The sequence below is a fragment of the Alternaria viburni genome, assembly GCF_023758015.1.
Source record: "Alternaria viburni strain BMP 2772 chromosome Unknown scaffold_1, whole genome shotgun sequence".
NCBI lineage: Eukaryota > Fungi > Ascomycota > Dothideomycetes > Pleosporales > Pleosporaceae > Alternaria > Alternaria viburni.
In genome coordinates, this window is record NW_026055770.1 from 583,495 (window position 1) to 606,776 (window position 23,282).

Sequence of the window (23,282 nt, forward strand, 5' to 3'; positions counted from 1 at the left end):
ATGACGGACGTTGAAAGAACAGCGGTTGTCGACGTCGTGAAAGCACTTACCGTCGTCGTCCCTTCTGATGCTGCAGTCGCCGTAGGATCCGAAGTGCTCGACTCGACGTTCGTCGTTGAGATGTCCGGTGCGGCGGAAGTAGAAGGGATAGCAGTCAGGGCATCACCCTTCGAGAACGCCGGTGTCCAGTCCGCAAGCCCTGGTTCATACACCTGTTCTCTCGCTGTCGGCGGAGTGAAAAGCGGTCGTGGATTCCACAGCATCTCATGGAATAGCCATGCCACCGTTTGACTTGTCGAATTGGGGTCTGTCAACGGGAACGAGGTAGTCTGGCCTGCCTTTCTTGCCGCGCCGTAGCTTGTATACGGCCAGTGCTTCGGTAGTTGCTGCAAGTACTGCGTCGGTATCATATCGCCGGAAGTAAGCGTACTCGCCAGCCATGACGTCTCCGTGTTCCAAGCCGAGCTGGCTACCGTTGTAGTAGCCTGATTTACATCTGTCTTTGTGAAGCGATCGGCTAGAGTAGATATCGAGGGTATGTTGCCCAGCTCGGTGTTGTTGTCCACGGGCTCGTCGGTGGACTTGAGCCACACGAGGAATAGAGCGAGTAAATCGTACAGATTCGGAACTGCGGTGTTGCAGAAATTATGGATCTTGTACCTCATTTGTAGGCTGGGTTCGCTGTTCTTGTCTACTTCGATGCCGGCTTGCTTCATGCATGCGTAGCACTGCGTTACGTTGTCTCTGTTTTGCTCTTGGTAGTTTGTGAGGATGCTGTTTGTTCGGTTAGAGGAAGCTGGAGAGGGAGGTGATTCGAGGGACGCTTACTCTTTGTACACAGTTCCTCGGTCGTTACAGAGACAACGCTGGTAAACTTCGCTTCGTCCATCGTCGCCATTGGGACTTTTCAGCGTTCCAGAGATGTTGTAGCAGTGCGCAAAGTCCACGAGGATAGAATCGCAGTACGGTGTCGCCCAGCAGGCAACTGTGGGGGGCACACTGGCCGGTAGTACGGACTGAGATGGCTGAAGGCTAGATATCTGAGTGCTGGCCGCATTGGATGAGGATGCAGGGAAGGAAGTCGTTCTTTCTACCAACGATGCTGTGGTGTAGCTCCCGTGAGCGTCGTTGGTCATAGTATACTCTGCCTGACGACCCTTCATGGTATGGCCGTATCCACAAGCTGCATGGCACACAAGGCCCAAGAGAATATAGACAAGCAACATCGTTGTTCCCTACGGAGTTCTGGGTGGAAGACCAGTCAACCGGGAAGGATCGAGTGGTTAGCTCCTCAAAGCGAGCAGAGAATCGAGGTTTAATCTCCGTGAGCACTCAGTGGGAATTGGCCATGGACCGTATCCGTAAGTCCGTGGTACTCGTCGTGGAAGTAGCATGTCGCTCAAAGCTGTGAGATTCAACATCAGCTTTGTCGTTTGCACACATCGTTTGGGCCTGCCATTCAAGTACTTGAATCAACGAAGACTGTGACTCCTCACATTCGTTGGGAATTTGGTGTGCTGATTGTACATCGTCTGTGAACGGCACCGGGGCGGCGTGAAGACGCGACACCAAACGTGCCAGCTCCGCATGAGTACCGATCATCACCATTCCACATGCAACGCGCATCCGACTCACGTTCTTACGCGAGGTCTAGGTTGAACTGAGAACCCTGCGTTAGAGCGTGTAGAAACGGGTACCAAATAATTGTGTTGTTATATAAATAGATAGATGCTAGATGGCAAGCAAAACTGGAATGTGATGACAGAGCCGAGAACGGATTACAGATCTGTGCTCGTCGCGATCTATCATCCGTGAGAAAAAGAGGCGATTACAGTAAGATGAGCCCTATATGTATGCGAGAAGTTGCAGTGCAGGTATTGTCGCCACAGATGGATGCGACGCTGCGATGAGCTGAAGATGGTGGCAAGCGCCGAGGCAACGCCGCGAACGGCGAAAAGCGAATAGGTACATAGAACCGAAACTCAAAACTGATTACGAAGTAGGGGTGAAGAGACGATTAGAGATGTAGACATGCTAGGGATGTGTGAAGCAAAGAGAGCATCTGCTCGTGATCCTGGGCTGCACGAACAGCCGCTGCATGCAATGATAGACCGACAGAAATAAACAGAGCGGCGTGCCTGGTTAGTGGATCTCCAGATCTTCAAATTCGACGTATAAATTTCGCTGTTCGTTGCTGAGTCCCACACGGTGTCTGTGATCCCACATGGTGATGCCAAAGTTTGCAGGTCGACTCGCGTAGACGCCAACGCGTACGGCCTTGTCTTCTACACCCCAGAAGAACCAAGTGACTTCTCTCAATTTCCTCCAAATCCCCGGTTCTTCCTCGTACGACACCCACAGCGCGTAGCCGATGCGCTCCATCTTGACGCGCAGTTCCTTGAGCCGTTGTTGAAGCGGAGGAAGCGAACTCAAAGACCAATCGGCACCTTCACTATTGGCGGCTACAGCTGTAGCGTGGCATACGTTGCCGCAGAACTCAAGCCCGACTTTCACCCACTTGGGTGCTGGCGCAGGAGTGTCGTATGGAGGTGGCGGCCCACGTTCTAGTTGGGGGCTGGGTCCTGACTCGTCTGTTGGGCTGTGTGAGGCTGTCGTGCCGCAGCTTTCAACATTCTCATTACTTGAGGTTTGCGAGAGAGAGATGGCGGAGCTCGGCGTCGCGCTGTCGTCCAACCGGATGTTTGCAACATTTGGGACCTCTAATGTCGGCCTCGCGGTTGTTGATGCCGTCGCTGTCTGTCCCGGCGGTGCGCCTGCGAATATTACCAGCCCTCCTTGATCCCATTCAAGCTGCCAGTCTCCCTTGACCGTGACTTCTGCTACGATGAAGGGATTGCTCAAGGCAGTGTAGAGCATGGGAGCGGTTGAGATGTCGCCCGAAGATGGCCTTCTCCATAGATCGGTGTTTGGGGGCGCAACCAGAGTAAAGGTATCCAGCCATTCTGGCACGACGTCGTCTTCAATGTTGAGGGGCATGAAGGAGTCGCTCGCGGGTGGCATATCGTCGGTGATGCGCTCGATGCGCTCGCGGTCGGTCGGCGGAGATGAGCGCTCGGCGTGGCTCTGCTCTGTTCTACGAGTGGTTTTGATGGCGTATGTATAGGTGGTGGATCCCGTAGCTCCGGCAAGATGCCGAATCGTGTTGAGTGTTGTCTAGCTCTGTGTGACCAAGCTCGGATGGTCATTCGCTTTGGCAAAAGCAAGGATCCAGCTTACGTCTGACTTCGGCAGGATGTCAAATAGCCAGAGATCTGCATGAGGGATCGTGAGAAGCGCCCGCGCGAGACTCGTCAAGGAAGCCTATCGCACGGTCAGCACCAAACCGTTTCATGCCCCTAAGCGCCGTATACGACGCCCGCTCGTTTACGCCTCCCCCAGCTGTGGTGTGAACAGGACACGTGCTGACGCATTGATGCTACGCGCGGTTCTGGAGCTTACCTCGCTGGCGCTGCTGAGGGAAGAAGATGGTTGTTTTTGTTCGGCTCAGCCTGGAGTTCCGGCGCAAGCTATGCTGCTTGAATCATGGGCCGGTACACAGGTCAGGAGTGACGACAGGTCTCGCGTGAGACGTACCTCGACGCTGCTTGATGGTTATATAGCCCGACTGGTGCAGTGCTTGGCTTCCCGCCTAGTTGCAAGTGGACGTCCATCCAAGCTGAGAGGTGCCGCCACTGCAGACGCTCCAGCAGCTACACATCATTGCCATCGCATTCCAGAGGCCGGAATCAACCTGTCGCTAGCATCGTCTTGCGTCGGTCCCTGCGAGGCCCAGGGGAGGAGAGAAAGAGCATTTGTTGAAGGTACAAAAGTCTCCGATGCGGCAAGGTGAGGTGGCCAAAAGCTATTTCTCAAGCCTGCGCACCGCCGACCTGGAGCATCGAAAAGCTCTCGTCTGAACACGTCGACGCGACGCGGGCAACGGTCGTTTCGAGCTCCCTGCAGCGCATTCCTCCAGAATACTAGCCGACGTGGATTTCGTGTATCGGGGGCAGAATGCAAGTGTTCGTGGCAAGGCAAGAGCGATGTGCTGGAGGGTTCCACGACAGGAACTATGTTCTGCATGGCCCCTGGTAACTGCACGAACCCTCGCTGTCATTGGGCTTGTCTGGCCCACGTAATCGAGGCAGCTGCGAGACGTGCTCCGAAGACGGCAAGAGCGAACGGCGACACATGACAACAGCAACGGGCGTGGAAATTGAAACGACATGAGAAGTTGTAATGACGACTGACAGCAGTACGCCTTACTCGACATGCTGCACCTCAATGGCGACTCTTCGACGTCATCGATATCCTGCAACTCCATATCGTTGTCGGCGGATCGCATCGAGGAGATAAGCGCAGGGTGCAGGAGCTTTGTTGTCACTCGAGCCAGCTCACGACATGTTCTTGGGCAGCATCACTTGTGCAATGCGCTGCTGTGCGGTATGTGGTGTGTCCACAAAGCAGCTATCCGTGGATGCGTTGTCCATCAATGGCCGCCCCGTTTAGTCGACATCCCTCAGTCGTCCTCCTTGTATACCTACGCAGGGCGTTCCCGTTAGTGGTCAATCTTCCATGCGCAACTGCATATCGTTTTGACGCTGTAGATATTGGACGAACTGTTGATCGCAAATCTCGACACCGTTCACGATGGCAGCATCGCATCGTCATTGGCTAGCAGAGTCGACGCTTTCACGCACGACATGACAGTATATACTGTGATTCACCCTCTCGGCTAGAGACAAACTGCCGATGCATCCATCGGTGAGTGTATTGGCTGTCGTGCGACCAAGCAGGCAGTGATGCTGCATCCCGATAGGCGTATGCTTGCTGACAACAGTAGTCGCAAGTCTGCCTGGTCTGCAGGGGAGCGCATCATCGGACTTGTTCCCACACCAACGACAAGATCATGTCTGCTTGAATCGCCGCAGTGGACGGTACACTGGCCAGATACTGCACTGGCGTTCCATAGCACGGCTTTCAGAGAAACCAAGCTACCGAAGCTGTGCAGCCATGTAGATGCGGTAAAAACAGAATAACGACTTGGCTGTGTTCCAGCTAATGCATTGGGTTTTCGTGAGGGCCGACTTCACCTGCGAGATTGAGCACCTCTCAAGATCTGTAGACTATGTCGAATGAGCCTACCGCTCTGACGGATCGACAACCGAGTCGCCAGCTCGCATCAACCGGGACCCAGTAACTCAATTTTCAAAGCATACGGCCTGTCCCTGGTTCTCGAACGAGATGTTGATGAGATGGCATCCAGCGGGCAAGGCATCGTGCAGCACCGGTCCAGAGGTAACTCAGCCACTCCATCAAGCTTTGTACTTGGTGTGGCATAATCTCCCAGAGAGCTCCTCAACAGTCGACGTGGTTCGCAAGGTGCGAGCTAAGGTGAATCTACGGCTGATGAGGGAAACCAAGCGCTCGAACCTTTGCGCCGTCCTCAAGGCTTCAGGGACCAAAGCGTGAGATTCGAGGGATTTACCTGTTTGAGATGGTACAGACGGGGAATTGGTGCTCTCTGACGGAAATGCAACGTCATATCTCATCTTTCACAGCATCAGCAGTCATATTGTCAACGAGAGTTTGGCAATTTCACGTTCTGTGACAGCTCATAAGCGGTCAGTGGCGGCTAGGTTAAACCATGTTGCCATGGAGTCGGCGAACCTACGCTCCTGTCATCTAGACTTTGTCACAATGTACGGACCGGTGAGCGATCATCAATTGTCGAAACATCTAGAGCCGGCCATCTGAGATGACGTTACGAGGAGGATAGCACGGCTGGTAGTAGATATACTATTGAACAGCATAAGCAGAAAACCTCGGCCTGCACGAGATCCGGAGTGGAATAAGGTTTGCATTAGTGGACGACATGTGATCTAATGTCTGGAGAACCAGAGGATGGGTACCCGGCATAAGCCGAAAAGCTTCCGAGCCGCCATTGGCTAGCGTGGCGGGTTGTGTAGTAACGCGGCTAATGCAAATGTCGCAACCTCACTACTCTACCGTGGCCCGCCAGAGACGTTTGCGGAGCCATGGCTGCAATCACAATTAGGTTGTAGCTGCATGCCTCACTACTGAGGCGGACATCGAGGCCGGAAGTTTGAAAAGCCTGTTATTCGGCCGATCTTTACTTGCATAGCTGCCGCAATCGTACGATGCATGGCTTGATAGAACCTGGGATGGTGAGGGCCAAAGATCGGCGGACAGGGAACAGCCTCGGAGAGAAGACCAAGAAAGTGGAGCGCAGACCAGCCGTTTGTAGTAACTAGCCGCGGATTGGGATACTTTTCTACTTGCCTGGATAGCGAGTTCAATCTAACATGTGTACTTTGATTAATAGAATATGAGAGCCAGATACGGTAGATGCTGCAGCGGCACGAGTGTAGAGATTAGTCAACGTGAATAATGCCATGGATGACTTGCAACGTCTCCCGAGCGAGACGAGATGGTAAATCCCGATACTAGAGACTGGGACCCGAACGCCATGAAACGTGATGCTAGTGGAAGAGTGTCAATCCCTACCAATATGTCTACCGACCGCTCTTAGGCCTTTTGATAGACATTGATGCGACGAGGGAGTGCGTCCGACGAAGCGCAGAGGTGCAGACCGTGATTGGCAAGGAGACTGTCAAACGATGTCTCTGGCCGTAGTTGCAGCTCCTTGAGGGTCTCGTGGAAATGCGGAGCATGATTGGGGCGAATGGCCTTTTGATATGAGTCCCAGGTCTGGAGCTCGATGACCAGGTAGCCGCCCGGTTTCAAAGACGATGAGCACTTTGCGAAAAACGTCGTCAGACCAGCGTCTCGATGTTCGAGGTGGATCCATTTAATGACGGATAATGCCAGGATGACATGGTATGAGTCGGTAGCATCTTGGTCAGAGGGCAGGACCCAATCTGCAGAAAAGAAGGTTACACGCGGCCAGGCAGCTGACGCAGCGGAAGACGTGTGGACAGGCTTGCGGTGCGGTTCAATCCGGTAGCCATGAGTGAGCACGGCCGACATGGGAAAGTAGTCGACGACGGGTGGGTCGCAACTCGTGGGGGGTGTTGCACGGGAAGCGCGCAAGGCCAGGAGCTTCTCGGCCTGGGCAATCAGCTTGGGATCGATATCGACGCCAGTGACGGCAGCCGCGTGGAAATCGAGGGCTGCAGTTGATCAATATCTCGTCGATGGTGGTAATAGTCGGTTGCAGCAGGTGGCAGGGGTATCCTTCCTGGACTTACCTAGTTGGATCGAAACGCTGCCAGCATTGCAGCCGATGTCGAGAATGTGCTTGTTGGCGAAGATCTCCGGAATCGTCGCCGCCAGGATGTGCAGACGTGGGTCGCGAACGTGAGTCGCTGAGGCAGGAGGCTTGGCCCCACTATAGTCTGCAGGCCGTCAGCACGAATCGAGGCAGGGCAGCAATTGCCGAGCAGAGGCCGCTTTGAGCCACGGTAGAGGGCACGTCAGAACGCCCACAGCCCGTCTGGGTGAGGTGGCCTCGCACGTACCCACGTAGTTGCCGAAGTGAGCAGCCATGCGGGCAGCGTGTCGATCGAGCCCTGGAGTGGCGACGTGATTCAGCGCAGAGTAGTGTTGCAGCTGTGGGAGACGACGGGGCGGTGAGGGAGGCGTGGGCGGCGGTTGGGTGGTCGCGTAGAGTAGAGGGCAGAGACGGCAGGTGCCCGGGCGGACGATTGGCTGCGACACGTGCCAGGGAGAGCAATTGGCGGACTCGCTCACCGAGGGCAGCGTCGTCGCGATGGGTGGTGAGGGGTAGCAGAGGACGAGTGTGTCAAAGTAGACATGCGTCCGCCTGAGGTAGCACACGGCGGAGGCGGCTAGCCTAGGGCGCGCGCACACACGCAGGTACGCCGTGCGGGCGCAATATCAGACTGAGCAGCGAGGCATTGAGGCAATAAGAGAGGCGCTAGGACCGCTGCAACGTTGTTACTCGGGCAATCTGTTACTCAGACAATCCAGCTGTTACTCTAAACGGTCGACTGCCGTCTGATGTGGAGTAGACCACGCGAGACAGTGATAGAGTGGTAGTGGTAGTCTGGTAGTGGTAGAGTGGTAGACAGATAGACAGATGGACGACAACTGCCGTCCCATGTCCAACTGAAAGGCACCCGTGGACAAATCCCATGACTGCAATATGCTGCCACTCTCTCCAGGGCCGCAAGCGAAGGGCCGTGATTCGTGTCGCCGCCATGGCAGCGATACTGGCAGCATACTGCGTGTCTTAATTGTCTGCTGTTAACGACAACGGTCGCCCACCGCGGTCAAGCGCAAGCCACCGACCAACATAAGCGGCCGTGCCCGTTGCCCATCGAGTCCGATAGCCAGGTGCGGAGGCTTTGTCTCATGTCACTGCTGGATGGGCGCATGCGACGGCAGCCGTCTTCCAAAAGCCCGGTAGCCGTCCTGACTGGGTTCACCAGCCCAAGTGGGTGCGCGGAGACGGACAAGAAAGGCGTCGCAGGGCAGATCGCTTTTAGCCGCACCGCTGCAGCCTCGCCATTCGCCGCGCCCGCTGACAGATGGGCCTCCAGGCCGTTCCCAGGTTCGCGCTGCAGCCACTCCTGACCTCCATCTGGACCCTCGCCGAAAGCGTCGCCCGCCAGCGCCCACCGACCGAGTTACGTGATATCTGGCATATTGCTCCATATTGGCTGCCGCCGGGTTACAGTGTGCAACACCCTGGCCCGCCTTGATTCGAAACAGACGTGCCTGCGAAACCGGGACGCCGTTGTTTGTCCACCTTTTACCCGGCCGCCAGCCTGCAACGGACGCCCCACGAAAATACTGCGAAGCCAGTTCACTGAGCTAGACTTCCCAAAGTTTCCTGCTGCATGGCGCCCGCTGAGGCCACATGCACCAGCCAGACGCCATCACCATCATTTGATCATGCCAGTCGGCCATGACATGTCCCCACTCCGTCACCTGCGAGCAGTGCCCATCTCCCGGCCTTCATATCGCTTGCACCCAGCCCACGTCAGAAACCTGGGGACTAGCACCGCTCCGCCAAGCTCGGATCCGCCCTCCCATCGCTGCACTTATCGCTGTCCTTGTTGAAATTTATGCTCCGAGCCGGCTACTCTTGACGGTTGGCGTGAGGCTTGCGAGTGAACAGGGTGCTGCGGGCCCACCCCCGTCTGCATCCTTTCCCCTTCCCGGGCGCCCGTTGTTTTAAGGCGTCTGAGCGCCTCCACTTCAACGTCGCCATTGCTGAATCCAAGCATCCGACCGTCGATCTGGCTGCTGGCGATCCAGATACCTACAGGGTTGACTACAGGGAACCGTCAACTATAAACTACTCACGCCGCCACACTCGAGGCAGTGCTCCCACTCCTGACGTCTTGTCCAACACTGCACCACGACCCGTTGCTCCCAATTTGAAAAGAGCCTCCGAACTGAACACAACCCTCATCCCAATGCGGCTTCGTGCATCGTGTCCTGGCCCGGCCAAATAATAATACACGCATGTCCCAACCACCTCCACCTCCGCCGCCGTCGCTCCCTCTGACAACATCTTCTCGTCCTGCTCCAGATATGACCGAGACCCAGAAACTTCCCATCTTTTCGCCCCCTGGCTTTCTCGACTACTCCCATCGCCGACTGCCCCCGCTGGAGATCCCGCCAGACGCTGTACCACCACGCCCGGATCACCAGTTCCGCTCCCCCATCAATCAACTGCCCTCGATCCATGCTGGACTGCCCCCACGACACGACTACCCTCAGCCGTCCTCGTTACATAGAGCAGCAGCCCCCGTCGAGAAGCTACTGCAGCACTCGAATCCTTACACCCCACCTAGATCAGACCCACCATATTCTCCCCAGCAATATGGTCCCCCCATCTCACCACGTTCCGAGTTTGACAGCAGAGGGCCGCGAAGACTAACTGAACACCGGTACCCGTACGAGGAGCCTCGCCACTATCACCCCAACCAACCCCACAGTCAACACCACGAGCAGCCCTACTCATCCCTCACTTCTCCAGTAGAAGCCTCGCAGCAAAGAGCCTACCCTCCACTGCCCTCGCCTGGGTACACACCAAGCTATGTATCAAGTAGCACTCCATTCCGCGGGTCCGTCGGTTCCCATCAGCACTCACAATCACATCGCGGCTCTCTAGCGGCGCCATTGGGATCTATTTCGTATTCAGAAACCCCTGCGACAGCCCCTCCGCCCCAGAAACAGCATCGAGCAATTCCGTTGCCAGGTTCGATACCACAGCCTGTGTACAACGAACAACTGTAGGAACACCTCCCGCCTGGGTAGGTCAACGTTGACTGACACAGATAGGAATCTAAACTACGAGCTTCGTGTGCGACAACAACCCATCGCTGCGCGAGCATGTGGGTTCGGAGAACGCGACCGCAGGGTGATAGACCCTCCGCCAATCATCCAGCTACTAGTAACGGATCCGAAGACCGGTGCTGCTGAACAAGAAGAGCTTCGTTACTCGCTCAACGTGGTTCATTGCACGCTCTGGAACGCAGAAGGGACGAACGAAGAGACGGCACTCATACAGCCTGACCGACGAACAACGCGACGACTAATGGGCCAGCTCGTAGCTTCTCCGTCTGTAGCAAAGGATGAGCATGATGCCGAGGGTTGCTTTTTCTGCTTTCCAGACCTCTCTTGCCGTACACATGGCAAGTACCGACTCCGGTTCGTCCTCATGCGCATCGATCCTATGAACCTCCACGTGGGAGGGTTCTCGCCCATACTCACCGAGGTCTTGAGCGATGTCTTCACAGTCTACACAGCCAAAGACTTTCCGGGTATGCGACCAAGCAGCGCGCTCACCCGGGCATTGAAGTTACAAGGGTGCAATATCCAAGTGAAGAAGGGCAATGAAAAGGCACTGGCACGCAAACGACTCACCGCGAGCCAAGAACACGACAATACGGAAGAGGACGAGCTGAAGCGACGGCGCAGAGAATGACAAACTCGCCACACCTCTCAGGCATCTACATTTTCATGAGCATCATCTACAGCGGGCGATGTGGGTTATTATTTGGGTTATCTGGAGCATCTTTTGCAGATACCGATTTGCATCTTGACGACATGATGAACAAACCCTATTCCCCCCTCGGACGTTTCATTTTAGTTCCAAAGTTGCCAGCGTTGAGAACGTTTGCATGGCGTTTATACAACACAGGAGGGGTCTGAAGACTCGGTGAGGCGGTCACATTGTAATGCATTTGATATTCGACGGACGGGAGCACGATACCATTTGATAGCTCGTATTTGAAGTTAATATAAGAAGACACTGGGCTTGAGACAGTTTTTCTCAGGAAATGAAGCTTCGGATTAAGATTCGCTGCAGGATCATGGTCGCAAGCCTCAAGCCTCGAGAGGGCGCTAGTGCGGGCGGATCTGCCCCGCTAGAGGGTCCATGCGCCGATTTTCTTTCAAAGTTAACGCGTGCGAAATCTCGACTTTTCTTCCTTCCCTCCCCTTCCCCATAACCGATTGAGGCACCAAACAGCATCATGAAGTACGTGCTTGTGTCTGGCGGCGTCATCAGCGGCGTGGGGAAGGTAAGCTGCAGGTTGCCGCGCCTTTGATCACCACTAACGCGTACACACAGGGTATCATAGGTAAGCTATTTGACACGGGCCAGAAGCGTCGCGCGTCTATGACGCTCCACGCGAAGTTTGACTTTCGTGAGAGCATACAAGCCTCTACGAGACCATCGCTATCAGTGTGTAGCCGAAGTGCACCACTGTGCATCATCTTCTACGTCAGGATCTTATTTTGCGTGCTGTAGCTGATTGACGCGTCGCAGCCTCCTCTACAGGACTTCTCCTCAAGACAATCGGCCTCAAGATAAGTGCAATGGACTGACGCGGTTTACCGACCATACTGACGTCTCAGCACGTCTCGTCGATCAAGGTCGACCCGTACCTCAATGTCGATGCGGGAACTATGAACCCGAAGGAGTAGGCTTCACCAACCGTACCGTGAATATAGACTAAAAAAACCCAGGCATGGCGAAGTATTCGTCCTCTCCGACGGCGGCGAAGTCGACCTTGATCTTGGCAACTACGAGCGCTACCTCAACATCACCCTCACCCGCGACAACAACATCACCACTGGCAAGATCTACCAGCACGTTATCGAACGCGAGCGCAAGGGCGACTACCTGGGTAAAACCGTACAAGTCGTCCCACACATCACCGATGCGATTCAAGATTGGATCGAGAAGGTCTCGCGGATACCCGTCGATGACTCAGGCGAGGAGCCGGACGTCTGCATAATCGAGCTGGGAGGAACCGTGGGCGACATCGAGAGCATGCCCTTCATTGAGGCTATGAGCCAGCTGAGGAGGCGTGCGGGCAAGAACAACTTTATGCAGATTCACGTCTCGTATGTCCCGGTCATTCACGGCGAGCAGAAGACGAAGCCTACGCAGCAGGCTATCAAGGCGGTGAGGAGTAATGGTCTGATCCCAGATTTGGTATGTCAAGCCTTTCACGTTGGCCATTACTTTGGATGACTGACAGTACTAGATTGCCTGCCGCTGCGAGCGCGAACTTGAAGCCTCCGCTGTCGAGAAGATCGCCCACTTCTGCCAGGTCGAGAACGAACAAGTCCTTGTTGTCCGTGACATGCCATCCATCTACCAAGTACCGATGCTTCTCGAACAACAAAGACTGATTCCGATGGTACGCCAATTCCTTGCTCTCGAGCAAGTTTCAGTCTCAGCGTCAATGCTGCAAAAGGGCAACCATACCTGGGCGCAATGGCAGTCGCTCACCGGCCACGACACTCGTTTCCACGACCCGGTCACGATCGCACTCGTCGGAAAGTACGTGGAGCTCCAAGACTCATACCTGTCAGTCATCAAATCGCTGGAACACGCTACGATGCGGTGCAAGAGGAAGCTGGACATTCGCTGGGTGGACTCGGACCATCTGGAGCCCAAGTGTCAGAAGACAGACCCCGCAAAGTACCACAACGCTTGGCACGAGGTCGTCAAGGCATCGGGTATCCTGGTACCGGGTGGCTTCGGTCAACGTGCCACAGAAGGTATGATTTCAGCGGCCACCTGGGCGCGTGAGCATAAGAAGCCATACCTTGGTATCTGCCTCGGCATGCAGATTGCCGTTATTGAGTACGCTCGTAACGTTTGCGGCATCAAGGACGCAACCTCCGAGGAGTTCAACGGCGAGGCGCAGAACAAGCTCATCATGTTCATGCCAGAGGTAGACAAGAGCACTATGGGCGCATCTATGCGTCTCGGACTCCGACCCACACTCTTCCAACCAGGCAGCGAGTGGTCTCGTCTCCGCGCGTTGTACGCTGGCAAGGAGGAGATCCTCGAGCGCCACCGTCACCGATATGAGGTCAACCCTGACTACATTGAGACGCTCGAGAAGGGCGGTCTGAGCTTTGTCGGCAAAGATGAAGCTGGTGTACGTATGGAGGTTATCGAAATCAAGGACCATCCCTGGTTCGTTGGTGTCCAGTTCCACCCGGAATACCTGTCCCGCGTCCTGGACCCGAGCAGACCCTACTTGGGTTTCGTCGCTGCTAGTGCTGGTATGCTCGACGAGATCACTCACGACTACCAAAGTGGCATGACGAATGGACTTGATGCTGAAGGCATTGCCAACGGTGTGAGCGGTCTCAAGATCAACGGCAACCCAAGCTTCTGAGTGCAGCCCCTCGGCTGTTCATGAATGATGATGCCAAGCAAGACGCCGCGACATACACAACGGAAATATCCAACGCTTGAACTTGAATGGTCTGATTTTGGAGTTGGGATCGGATGGAAACAACAGGAAGGTTATGTAGTTATGGGAGAAGCATTTACTGGCCCTGGACGAGGTTGACGTGGCATGTGCATATGATACCTAGACAGTACAAGAGACGATGCTCTCAATGTAGACCATCATTATCAAGACGATACCTTGCACCTGATCGACGCTAGTGATGTACTTCGTTGCCAAGAAAAAAAGCAAAGCCTTCAATGTGTTCAACTGATTGGGCATCCGTCGGCTCATCAGCCTCGATGGTATTTTCTATCAGCATGAACTGTGAACCCCTTAATCTCGGATCTATACACGTTTGGTCGCCATGACACCATCCATTTACTGTGGAACCCAGTCAGGACCCTCAGCCTGGTAGAGCGTTGGCTTCGGATTAATACAAAGCCTCCCATTCTCATTCGGCAAAGCGTCAACGCTACGCACATTGAAGAACTCACTGCCCACTGCCCCAGCAGCCCAGAAGAGATTGAACGGATCAAACTTGCGCTTCGCCTCCAAAAGACGCGGGTAGAAGCTACCCCAAAACGACCATTGAAAATTCGGCTCAAGGCGGTCTCCCTCGGAGAGGTACGAACCGGAGCCAGGTGTGAGATCGCGCCATTTCTGCATAACGCCATAAGTCATGTTGAGGCGCTCCTCGACAATCTCCGCAGCTGGATTCGTCATGTTCAGCACAGTCCCAGTAATGATGAAACCGAGCATGTTTCTCCAAGCTGGATTGACAGAGTTGTCAGGGCGTCCGCCTTTCTCCCATGATGGCGCCATGTTGTAGCCGATCAGCGCCATACCTTCGTCGACGGCTTGCCAGAGGGCTTCGAAAGTCTCGTTGAAGATCGATTCGTTGGCCCAGTTGGAACGGGGGATCATGCGTGAGGTAGTGGCTACACCATTACTATTAACGGCCTCCACGGGGAAAGAGCCGTTGTACGCGTCGTAGAAGCCATTGTACTGCGTCCATTCGGGCTCGACAGTGATTCCAAGCGTAGCCATGTCTTTTACCCAAGGGTCGACCAGGGCTTTGGCTTCTTCGACGGTCTTGCCGGGAGCGAAGAAAGGCGACATATCCATCATGATGGAATCGGGGCCCGGGAAAACTTTCCAGTAGGCGTAAGTGTTGTTATCGGCGTTCTGTGGGAAATATTCCATGTAGGCTTTGAGTCCTTGCTTGAAGGCTTCGGTGCTGACGTTCTTGCCTGTGGTGACAACCCAGTTGGCGGAGGCAATGGGTTGGTCTGGATGTACCTTGACGGTGACGGAGGTTACGACACCGAAAGTCAGACCGCCGCCACCGCGTAATGACCAGAACAGCTCGGGGTTATTGTTCTTGTCAGCAGTCACGTAGCGACCGTCTGCCAAGACGACCTCCATGGAAAGCACATGGTCAGCGCCTAAGCCTAGGTGGCCGGACAAAGGTGAGTGGCCGCCACCTTGGATCCATCCACCCATTGCGCCAACGGTAGGGCCTGTGTATCAAGCAAAGTCAGTATACATTGAGACATGCTTGAAAGTAAGTACTGACATTCACCGCCAAGGACTGTGCCGCCGAAGTCTCTCGCAGCAGCGTAAAGCTCAAAGCCTTGCGCACCTGAGCCAGCCTTCATAGCCGGTCCAGTGTAATCTCCAGACTCGTAGTTATCGAGGAATGCAATGTCTTTTAATCCATGAGTCCATACGCTAAGAGAGCCAGCACCACCGCTCTTGCCCTAAGAGCTATCAGCGATTGGAAGATTGGGTATGGATGAAGCACTTACCGCAAAATCGTGACCTGTATTCCGGACTACAAAGCGGACGCCTGTGTTCCGCGCAAAGTTAAGCGCTAGCTGGATCTGCGCGGTAGTCGAGGCATTTACGACGTAGAGAGAGTATCCTCCTTGGGTGCACTCTTTACTATCGTAGAGCTGAGGTGGTTGGCATGTACTGCCTTGGTACATCGGACTTAACATCTCAAGTGGGTCGTCGAGCCTGTTCATATACGTTAGTCGATGGCTATGAGGAGGCAATCTTCAAAGGCTACATACTGGGAAAACGGATCAGTCCACGACTTGGTCATGGCATCGCAAGCGCTCTGGTCTGCAGCAGCCAGGCTAGTGTTGTAGCAGACATGTGCTTGGGGGAGAGGCTTCAATAGAGCACCGTTGGTGATATCGTTGAGCGCCGACCAGCTCGCGTCCGCCGGCCAATCTTCATCGCCAGGGAAGACCTTGCATTCGCGGCCGTTGAAAGTACTCTCTGTCTCAGGGACGGAGTCGCTGGCAATATTGTGCGCAGCAAACTGGAAAAGCGACCTTGCGTCGGCTGATACCGAGGTCAATGCTTCCTCGAGGGTCGCATCCGTCAAGAATGACTGTTCCCATTCGAAACGGGGAATTGCCCCATCAGCTGTTTGCTTGATATTCGCCACGTTGCCTGACTGGCGATCGGCAAGACGCATGGGGGGTTCCGCAGAGCGAGGCGCGAACCTGGCGGCGGCGGAGGCTACAAAGAGCACGCCAACGCATAAGAAAACCATGATTCCAGGAATCGAGCCGCGATAAGAATCCGTATATCGAATCGAGAGTGTGTAGGAACATCGATTGCAAGTACGCCCCCATGGATAGTGCTGCAAGGAGCTTGCCACCCACTTGATTACCGAGCTGTCACCCACTCGAAGTTCACTTGCATCTCCAGACAGAGGTACCCATTTTTTGCATCCAAATAACCTTGTTCGTGCAGCGCAAGCCAAGTCTTGGATAACGCTCGCCGCGGTTCGGTTGCATCCACAGCCAACACGCCTCTCGAAACATCCCGAAAGCACGGCATGAACCCTTGAGCGAAGCAAGCTAGACGACGTGAAAGCCGTTGGACTTGAGCTAGATGGGGTATTGTCTCCGCGAAAAAAGAGACCCACTCTATGCAGGACCGAAGGATTCCTATACAGCGGATAAAGTACTAGCGTCGAAACCGGGGGCGGCACGGTGCGGCGCGGGTCGAATACGGTTGATGGGAATGCTGCAGACCGCATGTTTATCTGGCTGTGGTCACGGGTTGAGATCCGAGACCGGCAAGACATGGACTAGATTTATTAGTTCACATCATAAGTGCAAGCCTCGGTTATAGCCAACAATACCATGCATTCATAGGGTATCACCACCATATCGCCACGCTAGATGTATGCTTGCCTGAACGCCTGCAGCTTCTTCCTAGTGCGCCGTGTAAATGCCTTGTTCACCTTTGCAGTTTGATCTTCATTCCCGCTTGGTCGCCTATACTTGCTTCACGAATGCTGTTACAAGGTTACCGTCTGTCCTGAGATGTTGGGGGATTGGTATGGACTTACTGGCATCGATCTGTACAACCTGGGGTAACGCTAACCGAATCTTGTTCCTGTATAGCGCCGGTTGTGCCCGTTGAAGAGGGTTGCCCTCGAAGTAGACCGTCTCCAGCTCCTCCTTATCTCTCAACTCCTTCTCGACCTCTCCAAAGTCGCTCAACTTGCAGTTGCTTGCCCAGAACTCGGTGAGGTGCTTGAGGCCATTCAGTCCAGATAGATGTTCGATCGGGTTCGCGCTGATGTCGATGACGTTTAGGTTGACGTTGTTCTCTAGACCTGACAGTTCTGTGAGGAGGTTGTGCGAGATGTGCAGTTCTTCGAGGTTGACGAGCTTCTCCAGACCCGTTATCGAGCGCAGGCGATTCGACTGAATGCTGAGAATCTTGAGGTTGGTGAGGGTGTCTAGGCCTTTGATCTCGGTGATCTTGTTCTTGCCCAACCATAGCTCTTCCAAGCCCGTCAGCGTTTCCAGTCCTTCAATCTCGCGTACCCTGTTCGCGCCGAGCTCGATCTGCCGCAGGTTGGAAAGCCCGTCTAGGTTTTCTATCTTGCTGATCTTGTTCTGCACAAAGTACAGATCCTTGAGCTTTGTCATGTGGTTCAGGCGTTTGATGTGCTTGATCTTGTTGAAGGAGAGGTCGAGCGAGGTGAGTTCGGTGAAGGCATCGAGGCCTTTGATGTGCGCTATGAGGTTGTCGTAGAGGTCGACTTCTGTGAGAGTCGGCGCGACTTCGTCGGGTATCGCGATGCTTTCTATGCGGTTTTGGCGTAGGCAGAGACGCTGGGAGGTTAGGCAAACTCATCTACAGCCCACAGCACAGCATACCTTCATCTGCTTGAACCTCTCCAACCGTAACGCCGACATGTCTGAGACTTTGGAGTGCACAATCTCTATGTCGTCCTCATCTTCCGGTGTGTCGTCCAGCAAATCCTCGTCTGCAGCCAGCTGCTCGGGAGGCGGGCCCTCGTCGTCTGATACTTCTGGATCGCTCACAACCTGCGCATGGGGGTCGCGTGGTTCGTCGGCAATGCTCATCTTGTCTATCCGCAACTTCCCGTCCCAGCCGTTGCTGTCGCGTGGCTTGTGGTCGTCGTTGTCTTCGTCGCGTGTTTCGTTCGCGTCGGTCGCCGCTGCGGGGTCGCGCTCGCTGTGCGGGGCAGGATTTGGCTCAGCCATGGCGCGTGAGGGGATAGTGTAGGGGGAATCGACGGAGAAAGCGTCTTGGAACTGGGTGTAGATGTCGACCGCTACTTGCAATATCTAGGCAGCCGTGTGTGGTCTGCAAGTGATTGTTGGAGCGGCAGGTTACGTCGTTTAGAGCTAACCTCTGCCTAAGCAAGGGTCTAGCGGCATGACAATCGCTAGCTATTAGACACCAACGCTCTACTACTAACATTACAGCTAACTACAAGATTCGTTCGAATTGTGTGACTTCTAAGTGATCCAGCCTATCCGATCGCACGCCTGATCCATAGTACGCATGTACTCTTCCAACCTGTCCACGATCCAACCAGAACGAACCAGACCTCCCGCCGCCGGCTCCTCCATCTTTTCACACCTCGAAGCGGCAGTGGAATACTCTGAGCATTGTAATGTCGACGCTCGACCCAAGCGCACTTCACGCGACACAAGACACCTGGAAGGGCGGTAGGAGAACTGCAGGCAGCGGATGTTCCTTTCGCATGCCGATTTGCAAGCTTCGAAAGAGCTGTGCACCTCCTCGCCTTTCAAAACCTCATTGCTGAAGGCCTTGTCGACGGAATAACTGTCCCATTCTGATCTTTCCCTGCTCAGATTAGGGTATATATATCCCTTGAACACATCGGCATGCCTCAGAGGAGCGCTCCTTGGACGCCTACGATACCACTCTTGTTCGAATTCCCACAGAGACCTGATCTCATTCTCCGGCATATGATGATATGTAATCGCGGGATAGCACCACGGTTGTCTGTTGATCTTCGTAATGTTGTGGTCGAGCGTTGAAACCGGATCACCCTGGAAATGAGGAAATGCCCACAGCAGTGATACTTGAGCATCCTTCAACGCCTTTCCGAGGACCATGTCTCCGGCCCATTGCTCAATTGTATACTGATTCAGATCTTTCATATGCGATTTCCAATGATGGATCACCTTCCTCATTGCTGGTGCCGACAGAACAAATCCCGAGCCGCCGTGAGCAAAAAGCACGTCGCCAATGTACATTTGCTTGCCGATATAATGCGAGGCTTCTGCATCGAACTGGGACAGATAGTCGAGCAGGTTGGTCCACATCAGGTACGTGTCAAGTTCAACGAAGACGAACCACTTTGCTTGTGGCATCTGGCGGAGAGCCTTATCTATCATCGGCAAGAACTTGAACTTGTCAAGTTTCCACCCCGGGTTGCTTAGCGACCCTGATGCGCCACTTCCATCGTGTGCGATACCATCCATGGAGAGACCATCTCTGCCTTTGGTTTTCAGCTGGTGGTAAAGCTCAAAGTCTGGCACCGAGTCTTTTAGATCCTGGTCGAGCTCGTCGAAAACGTCATGAATATGATGTCCTCCAAATTCTTCTTCAAAGTCGGAATAGATGGCGTAGTTTGGAATGCATCGCAACACGGTAGTGAGATGAATCGGCAGCTTCTCGAGTACCTCGGTGGCACCTGTGCGAAGGACGACCAATACTTCCTTCGCGATGGCGTTCTGAGGACAGTACAGTGGGGTCTGATGCTGGCTTGATATACTGGCGCTGGGTGTCGATCTTCGATATGAGTGTATGAAGAAGCCACAGATGAGCAAGGCAGCAATAGCAGTTCGATATCTGCGTCGGAAGTTGCCCCGGGACCTACCTGCAGCCATCGTCATTCACTCAACGCAAGTACATTGGGGCTCGTTGGAAGGAACAAGCTCAGTCGACTTTATTGGGGGTTTGCCCCTTCAATCCGCAGCTCTGCGTGTCAGTATGAGTTTCCCGCCCGGCGCTTAGCGCTGGTAATCCTTGTCAGCTTCTGGTCCTCCATTCCGATGTAATCAACCGCTGCGTCACACTCGAAAGCCAACCCACACGCATTCCCGGTGCCCTTCTCAAAGAAGAACGACTACGCTGGCGTTATTTCAACAGACAAGTAACCACTGGCTTTCTTCCCCCGATATCATTCTATCCGAATGGCTTTCCAGACGGAAAGGAAGTAGCGAAATTGAAAGTGAGCAGTAGGTGGCACAGCAGAGACAGTGGCGTTTGGGCAGAATAGTGATTGGTGGGAATCGAGTAGGCGAAAGCAGACAAGGACCTGCATCATTATCGTCTTGCTTCAAACAATGCATCTCAGCCAACCGCTCACCCGTTCCACGGGATTCAACACCTAAACTAAGAGATATGCGCATTCAACCGGTGCGGCGTGGTGAAGGGCTCCCGCCTCCAGGCTCTCGGTGTAACCAAAGGCGTATGTGCAGAGCACTCTTCCGCTAAGTGTCCCCTTGTTTTCGCTTCCATACCATCAGCCCTTTTGCCATAGTATCAGATAACTATGTGGAGACTCATCGTCAGGCTGTGGGTCATGAGCTCGACGTTACTCGCCTCTCATGTCTCGCCGAGACAGGAAGAAGAAGGAAGAATATGGACAGAACCCCAGGACTCAAGCGACGGCGGATTCATCTTCCCAGTAACGTACCCGATCGATTTCCGCGAAGGCTCCAGCATCAATATATCATGGTCGACCACGTACGAAAACATCAATTTATACTTTTACCAAAGAGGCAAGGTCGCGAATTCGGTGCAGCTCGCTGGTGAGGAATCATGCTTCTTCATTATCACATGGAGTACTAATGAGACTTTAGTCAATCTAGCAAGTCAGTGGTACCAATGGGAGGTACGCGCGGAAGAGACCAACCTGACCAACCCCTTTGTCTTTAGGGTCGTCAATGCCCAGGGCACCGACGAGGAGCAAAGAATAGATGGCTTTTGGAGTACTAGCTGGTACATCAAACGTACTGGTGTCGTAAGCGAATCGGAAGCATTTTCGTCTTCGTCTTTGTCATTGTCAACTTCCTCAGTCACGCTAGACCCGGTTTCTTCGCCACCAACAACATCGTCAACAAGTCCCTCGTCGACCACATCATCAACAGACACCCTGGCAACAGTGGCCTCAGATGGAGTAAAAGACACGGAAGACAAGGGCATCGGAAAAAACACTATAATCGGTCTGACGGTCGGGCTCGTCGTCGCGGGTATCCTCATCATTGTGGGAGTGGTGTTCTACCTTCGAAAACGCCGGAAAGACAAAACTGCTTCAACTCCTGCGCCAGCGCCCGCCGTGTCTTACGTCGATAATGCCCCTGCTCAAAAGCAGTCTGGTTATCATGCGGCGCATGAGGTCTTTGCGCCGCCTTCTGAGTTGCAGGGCGCGCCACCGCTCTACGAGCTCCCTGGTCATAGATAATAGGAAAGAGAGGGACGGGTGCATTGAATCACAGGAATACAATTCTTAAGCTTTGCACTGCCACTTCTAGTGCCAAAAAGAGAGATCGAAATGATGCAGGCGACCTATATCCCCTTGTCGGACCGTTTCGCTAGTATGCCGTGCAACTGGCCCTCGCTTCCGTCGTTGTACGCACGCATCATACTTGCCTTCCTTGGTTACAGGCGTGTCCTCAACCTGAAGACGTCGTTCAAGCAAAAAAAAAGTTATCATTACACACTGGCAAAAACATACAACAGCAGGTCACCCACCTAACTACTAATCTGCCGGTACAATGCTTGTATATGGCTGAGCGGACGGGAAGCCTAATTCTCATTGTCCTATGGTCGTATGTGAAGGTAAAGCAAGTTTGACTTATTATATTGTAGTGTGTTGGATTGAAGAGGTCATGAGGGCTGAGAGGCGTACGTCAAGTGGCCCGCTGCTTTACTGTGCGAGGCTACTTGAGGAACGAACACGAACTTTGATCGCAAAAGCTCGTTTGCTATGACCAAAGGGCTGACAGATTATGGGGCTTCTTGCGGTGCTCCTACACCAGAGTCGCGTTGTAGATAGTTGCGGCTATCTTGAAGGCAACCTTCTCCAAAGCGATCTCTAAATCCATCCTATAGGTGGTATGACGCGAATAAACATCACAGAGAGGCTCAACCACAGCATCGCTGCGACCGTGCAGACGCTGATCAGCTCTGTCCTGTGGAAATGGGTCAGACTATGTATCGTCGAGGCTGGCAAGACACCGCGCTAATAGTACTCACGCCTTTCCATCCTCGGTGGTCCTCATACATACGGTCGTATATCTGTTATTTGATTAGCTTCTTGCCGCCGTATTAGCATGATTGACTCACATATTGCTCAGTATGGTTGTCGCATTCAATCCAATGGATGAAACGACCGTGGACGTATTCCAGCTCTTCGTACGTTTCCCACACGTCTCTGATTAACCCAGATGGGTCGTACCTTCCATTATGAAACTCTTTCTCGTCGTATATCAACTGTCTTCGTATATAGAGCGACGGTATACGTTCTTGAAGGTAGTATGATATGAGCTGGGACCATAGAGACTTTGCTCGCTTCTGGATAGCTCCACCTATGCAAGTCGCGTACATCCGCAGCAAAGGAAACCCCATTTGGTTGCCCAGTTCTACAAGCGCAGTCACCAGCGGAATTCGGGTGTTTACCTCCATCTGGTCATTCAAGATAGAGGAGACTCGGAGCATGGCTTCTGTTGGGTCACTGTAGTCGATTCGTTCAAGACTACCTCCAACCTGGATTTGAGCTGCATGACCTTCGCGTTCATACAGTAAATCTAGAGCCCCTAGAAACACTCTTTGGATGCTTCTGGCGTAGTCGACTTCCACTCTGAAGCGCGGCGCGACTAGACCTTGCAATCCATATACTTTGTCTTTTGGATCGTGGCAACCACTTTTACTGAAGGTCGCAAGCAGGCTCGTATAAGTGTACTTTTTTCCCGAGAGCGCGTGCTCCACAAGCCATATCACCTGTTGCGGTATACAGTACCGAACCTGTGCCAGCAGTGGAGTTGCACTTGAGAGACAGAATCGCCTCAGCTCCTCCCATGAAAGTATAGTCTCTCCGCACATGATCCTGATATATCGGGCTAGCATGATTTCTTGTACGATCCAAAGCCGTTTCCAGTACGTATTGAGGAAGAAGCATCTGAGTGCTGCGGCCGGCAAGCTATTCGACTCTGGCTCCGAGTAAGACTTCTTGTTGGG

The 23,282-nt window shown here is 53.8% G+C and overlaps 8 protein-coding genes across 8 annotated transcripts; 2 read left to right on the plus strand and 6 right to left on the minus strand.

The window, feature by feature from the left end:
• Positions 1 to 264: 264 nt before the first annotated feature.
• On the minus strand, positions 265 to 889 carry J4E79_000212 (uncharacterized protein; the record flags this gene model as incomplete). Its single annotated transcript, XM_049349129.1, has 3 exons — positions 265 to 465; positions 495 to 796; positions 829 to 889. 3 exons carry the CDS (start codon positions 887 to 889, stop codon positions 265 to 267), a joined length of 564 nt encoding a protein of 187 aa, XP_049215916.1.
• Positions 890 to 2,142: 1,253 nt separating this feature from the next.
• Positions 2,143 to 3,021, minus strand: J4E79_000213 (uncharacterized protein; the record flags this gene model as incomplete). The annotated part of the gene is made up of 1 exon (XM_049349130.1): positions 2,143 to 3,021. One exon carries the CDS (start codon positions 3,019 to 3,021, stop codon positions 2,143 to 2,145), a length of 879 nt encoding a protein of 292 aa, XP_049215917.1.
• A 3,528-nt stretch (positions 3,022 to 6,549) lies between these two features.
• J4E79_000214 (uncharacterized protein) lies at positions 6,550 to 7,530 on the minus strand (the record flags this gene model as incomplete). The annotated part of the gene is made up of 3 exons (XM_049349131.1): positions 6,550 to 7,154; positions 7,233 to 7,379; positions 7,503 to 7,530. 3 exons carry the CDS (start codon positions 7,528 to 7,530, stop codon positions 6,550 to 6,552), a joined length of 780 nt encoding a protein of 259 aa, XP_049215918.1.
• A 2,524-nt stretch (positions 7,531 to 10,054) lies between these two features.
• On the plus strand, positions 10,055 to 10,945 carry J4E79_000215 (uncharacterized protein; the record flags this gene model as incomplete). The annotated part of the gene is made up of 3 exons (XM_049349132.1): positions 10,055 to 10,082; positions 10,217 to 10,250; positions 10,300 to 10,945. 3 exons carry the CDS (start codon positions 10,055 to 10,057, stop codon positions 10,943 to 10,945), a joined length of 708 nt encoding a protein of 235 aa, XP_049215919.1.
• A 550-nt stretch (positions 10,946 to 11,495) lies between these two features.
• PYR7 (CTP synthase) lies at positions 11,496 to 13,664 on the plus strand (the record flags this gene model as incomplete). The annotated part of the gene is made up of 4 exons (XM_049349133.1): positions 11,496 to 11,543; positions 11,881 to 11,945; positions 11,992 to 12,463; positions 12,516 to 13,664. The coding sequence occupies 4 exons, from the start codon at positions 11,496 to 11,498 to the stop codon at positions 13,662 to 13,664; spliced, it is 1,734 nt and encodes a 577-aa protein (XP_049215920.1).
• A 435-nt stretch (positions 13,665 to 14,099) lies between these two features.
• On the minus strand, positions 14,100 to 16,287 carry J4E79_000217 (uncharacterized protein; the record flags this gene model as incomplete). The annotated part of the gene is made up of 4 exons (XM_049349134.1): positions 14,100 to 15,241; positions 15,298 to 15,481; positions 15,530 to 15,740; positions 15,797 to 16,287. The coding sequence occupies 4 exons, from the start codon at positions 16,285 to 16,287 to the stop codon at positions 14,100 to 14,102; spliced, it is 2,028 nt and encodes a 675-aa protein (XP_049215921.1).
• A 733-nt stretch (positions 16,288 to 17,020) lies between these two features.
• Positions 17,021 to 18,265, minus strand: SDS22 (Protein phosphatase 1 regulatory subunit sds22; the record flags this gene model as incomplete). Its single annotated transcript, XM_049349135.1, has 2 exons — positions 17,021 to 17,869; positions 17,915 to 18,265. The coding sequence occupies 2 exons, from the start codon at positions 18,263 to 18,265 to the stop codon at positions 17,021 to 17,023; spliced, it is 1,200 nt and encodes a 399-aa protein (XP_049215922.1).
• Positions 18,266 to 18,523: 258 nt separating this feature from the next.
• J4E79_000219 (uncharacterized protein) lies at positions 18,524 to 19,927 on the minus strand (the record flags this gene model as incomplete). Its single annotated transcript, XM_049349136.1, has 1 exon — positions 18,524 to 19,927. The coding sequence occupies one exon, from the start codon at positions 19,925 to 19,927 to the stop codon at positions 18,524 to 18,526; it is 1,404 nt and encodes a 467-aa protein (XP_049215923.1).
• Between the last annotated feature and the right edge of the window lie 3,355 nt (positions 19,928 to 23,282).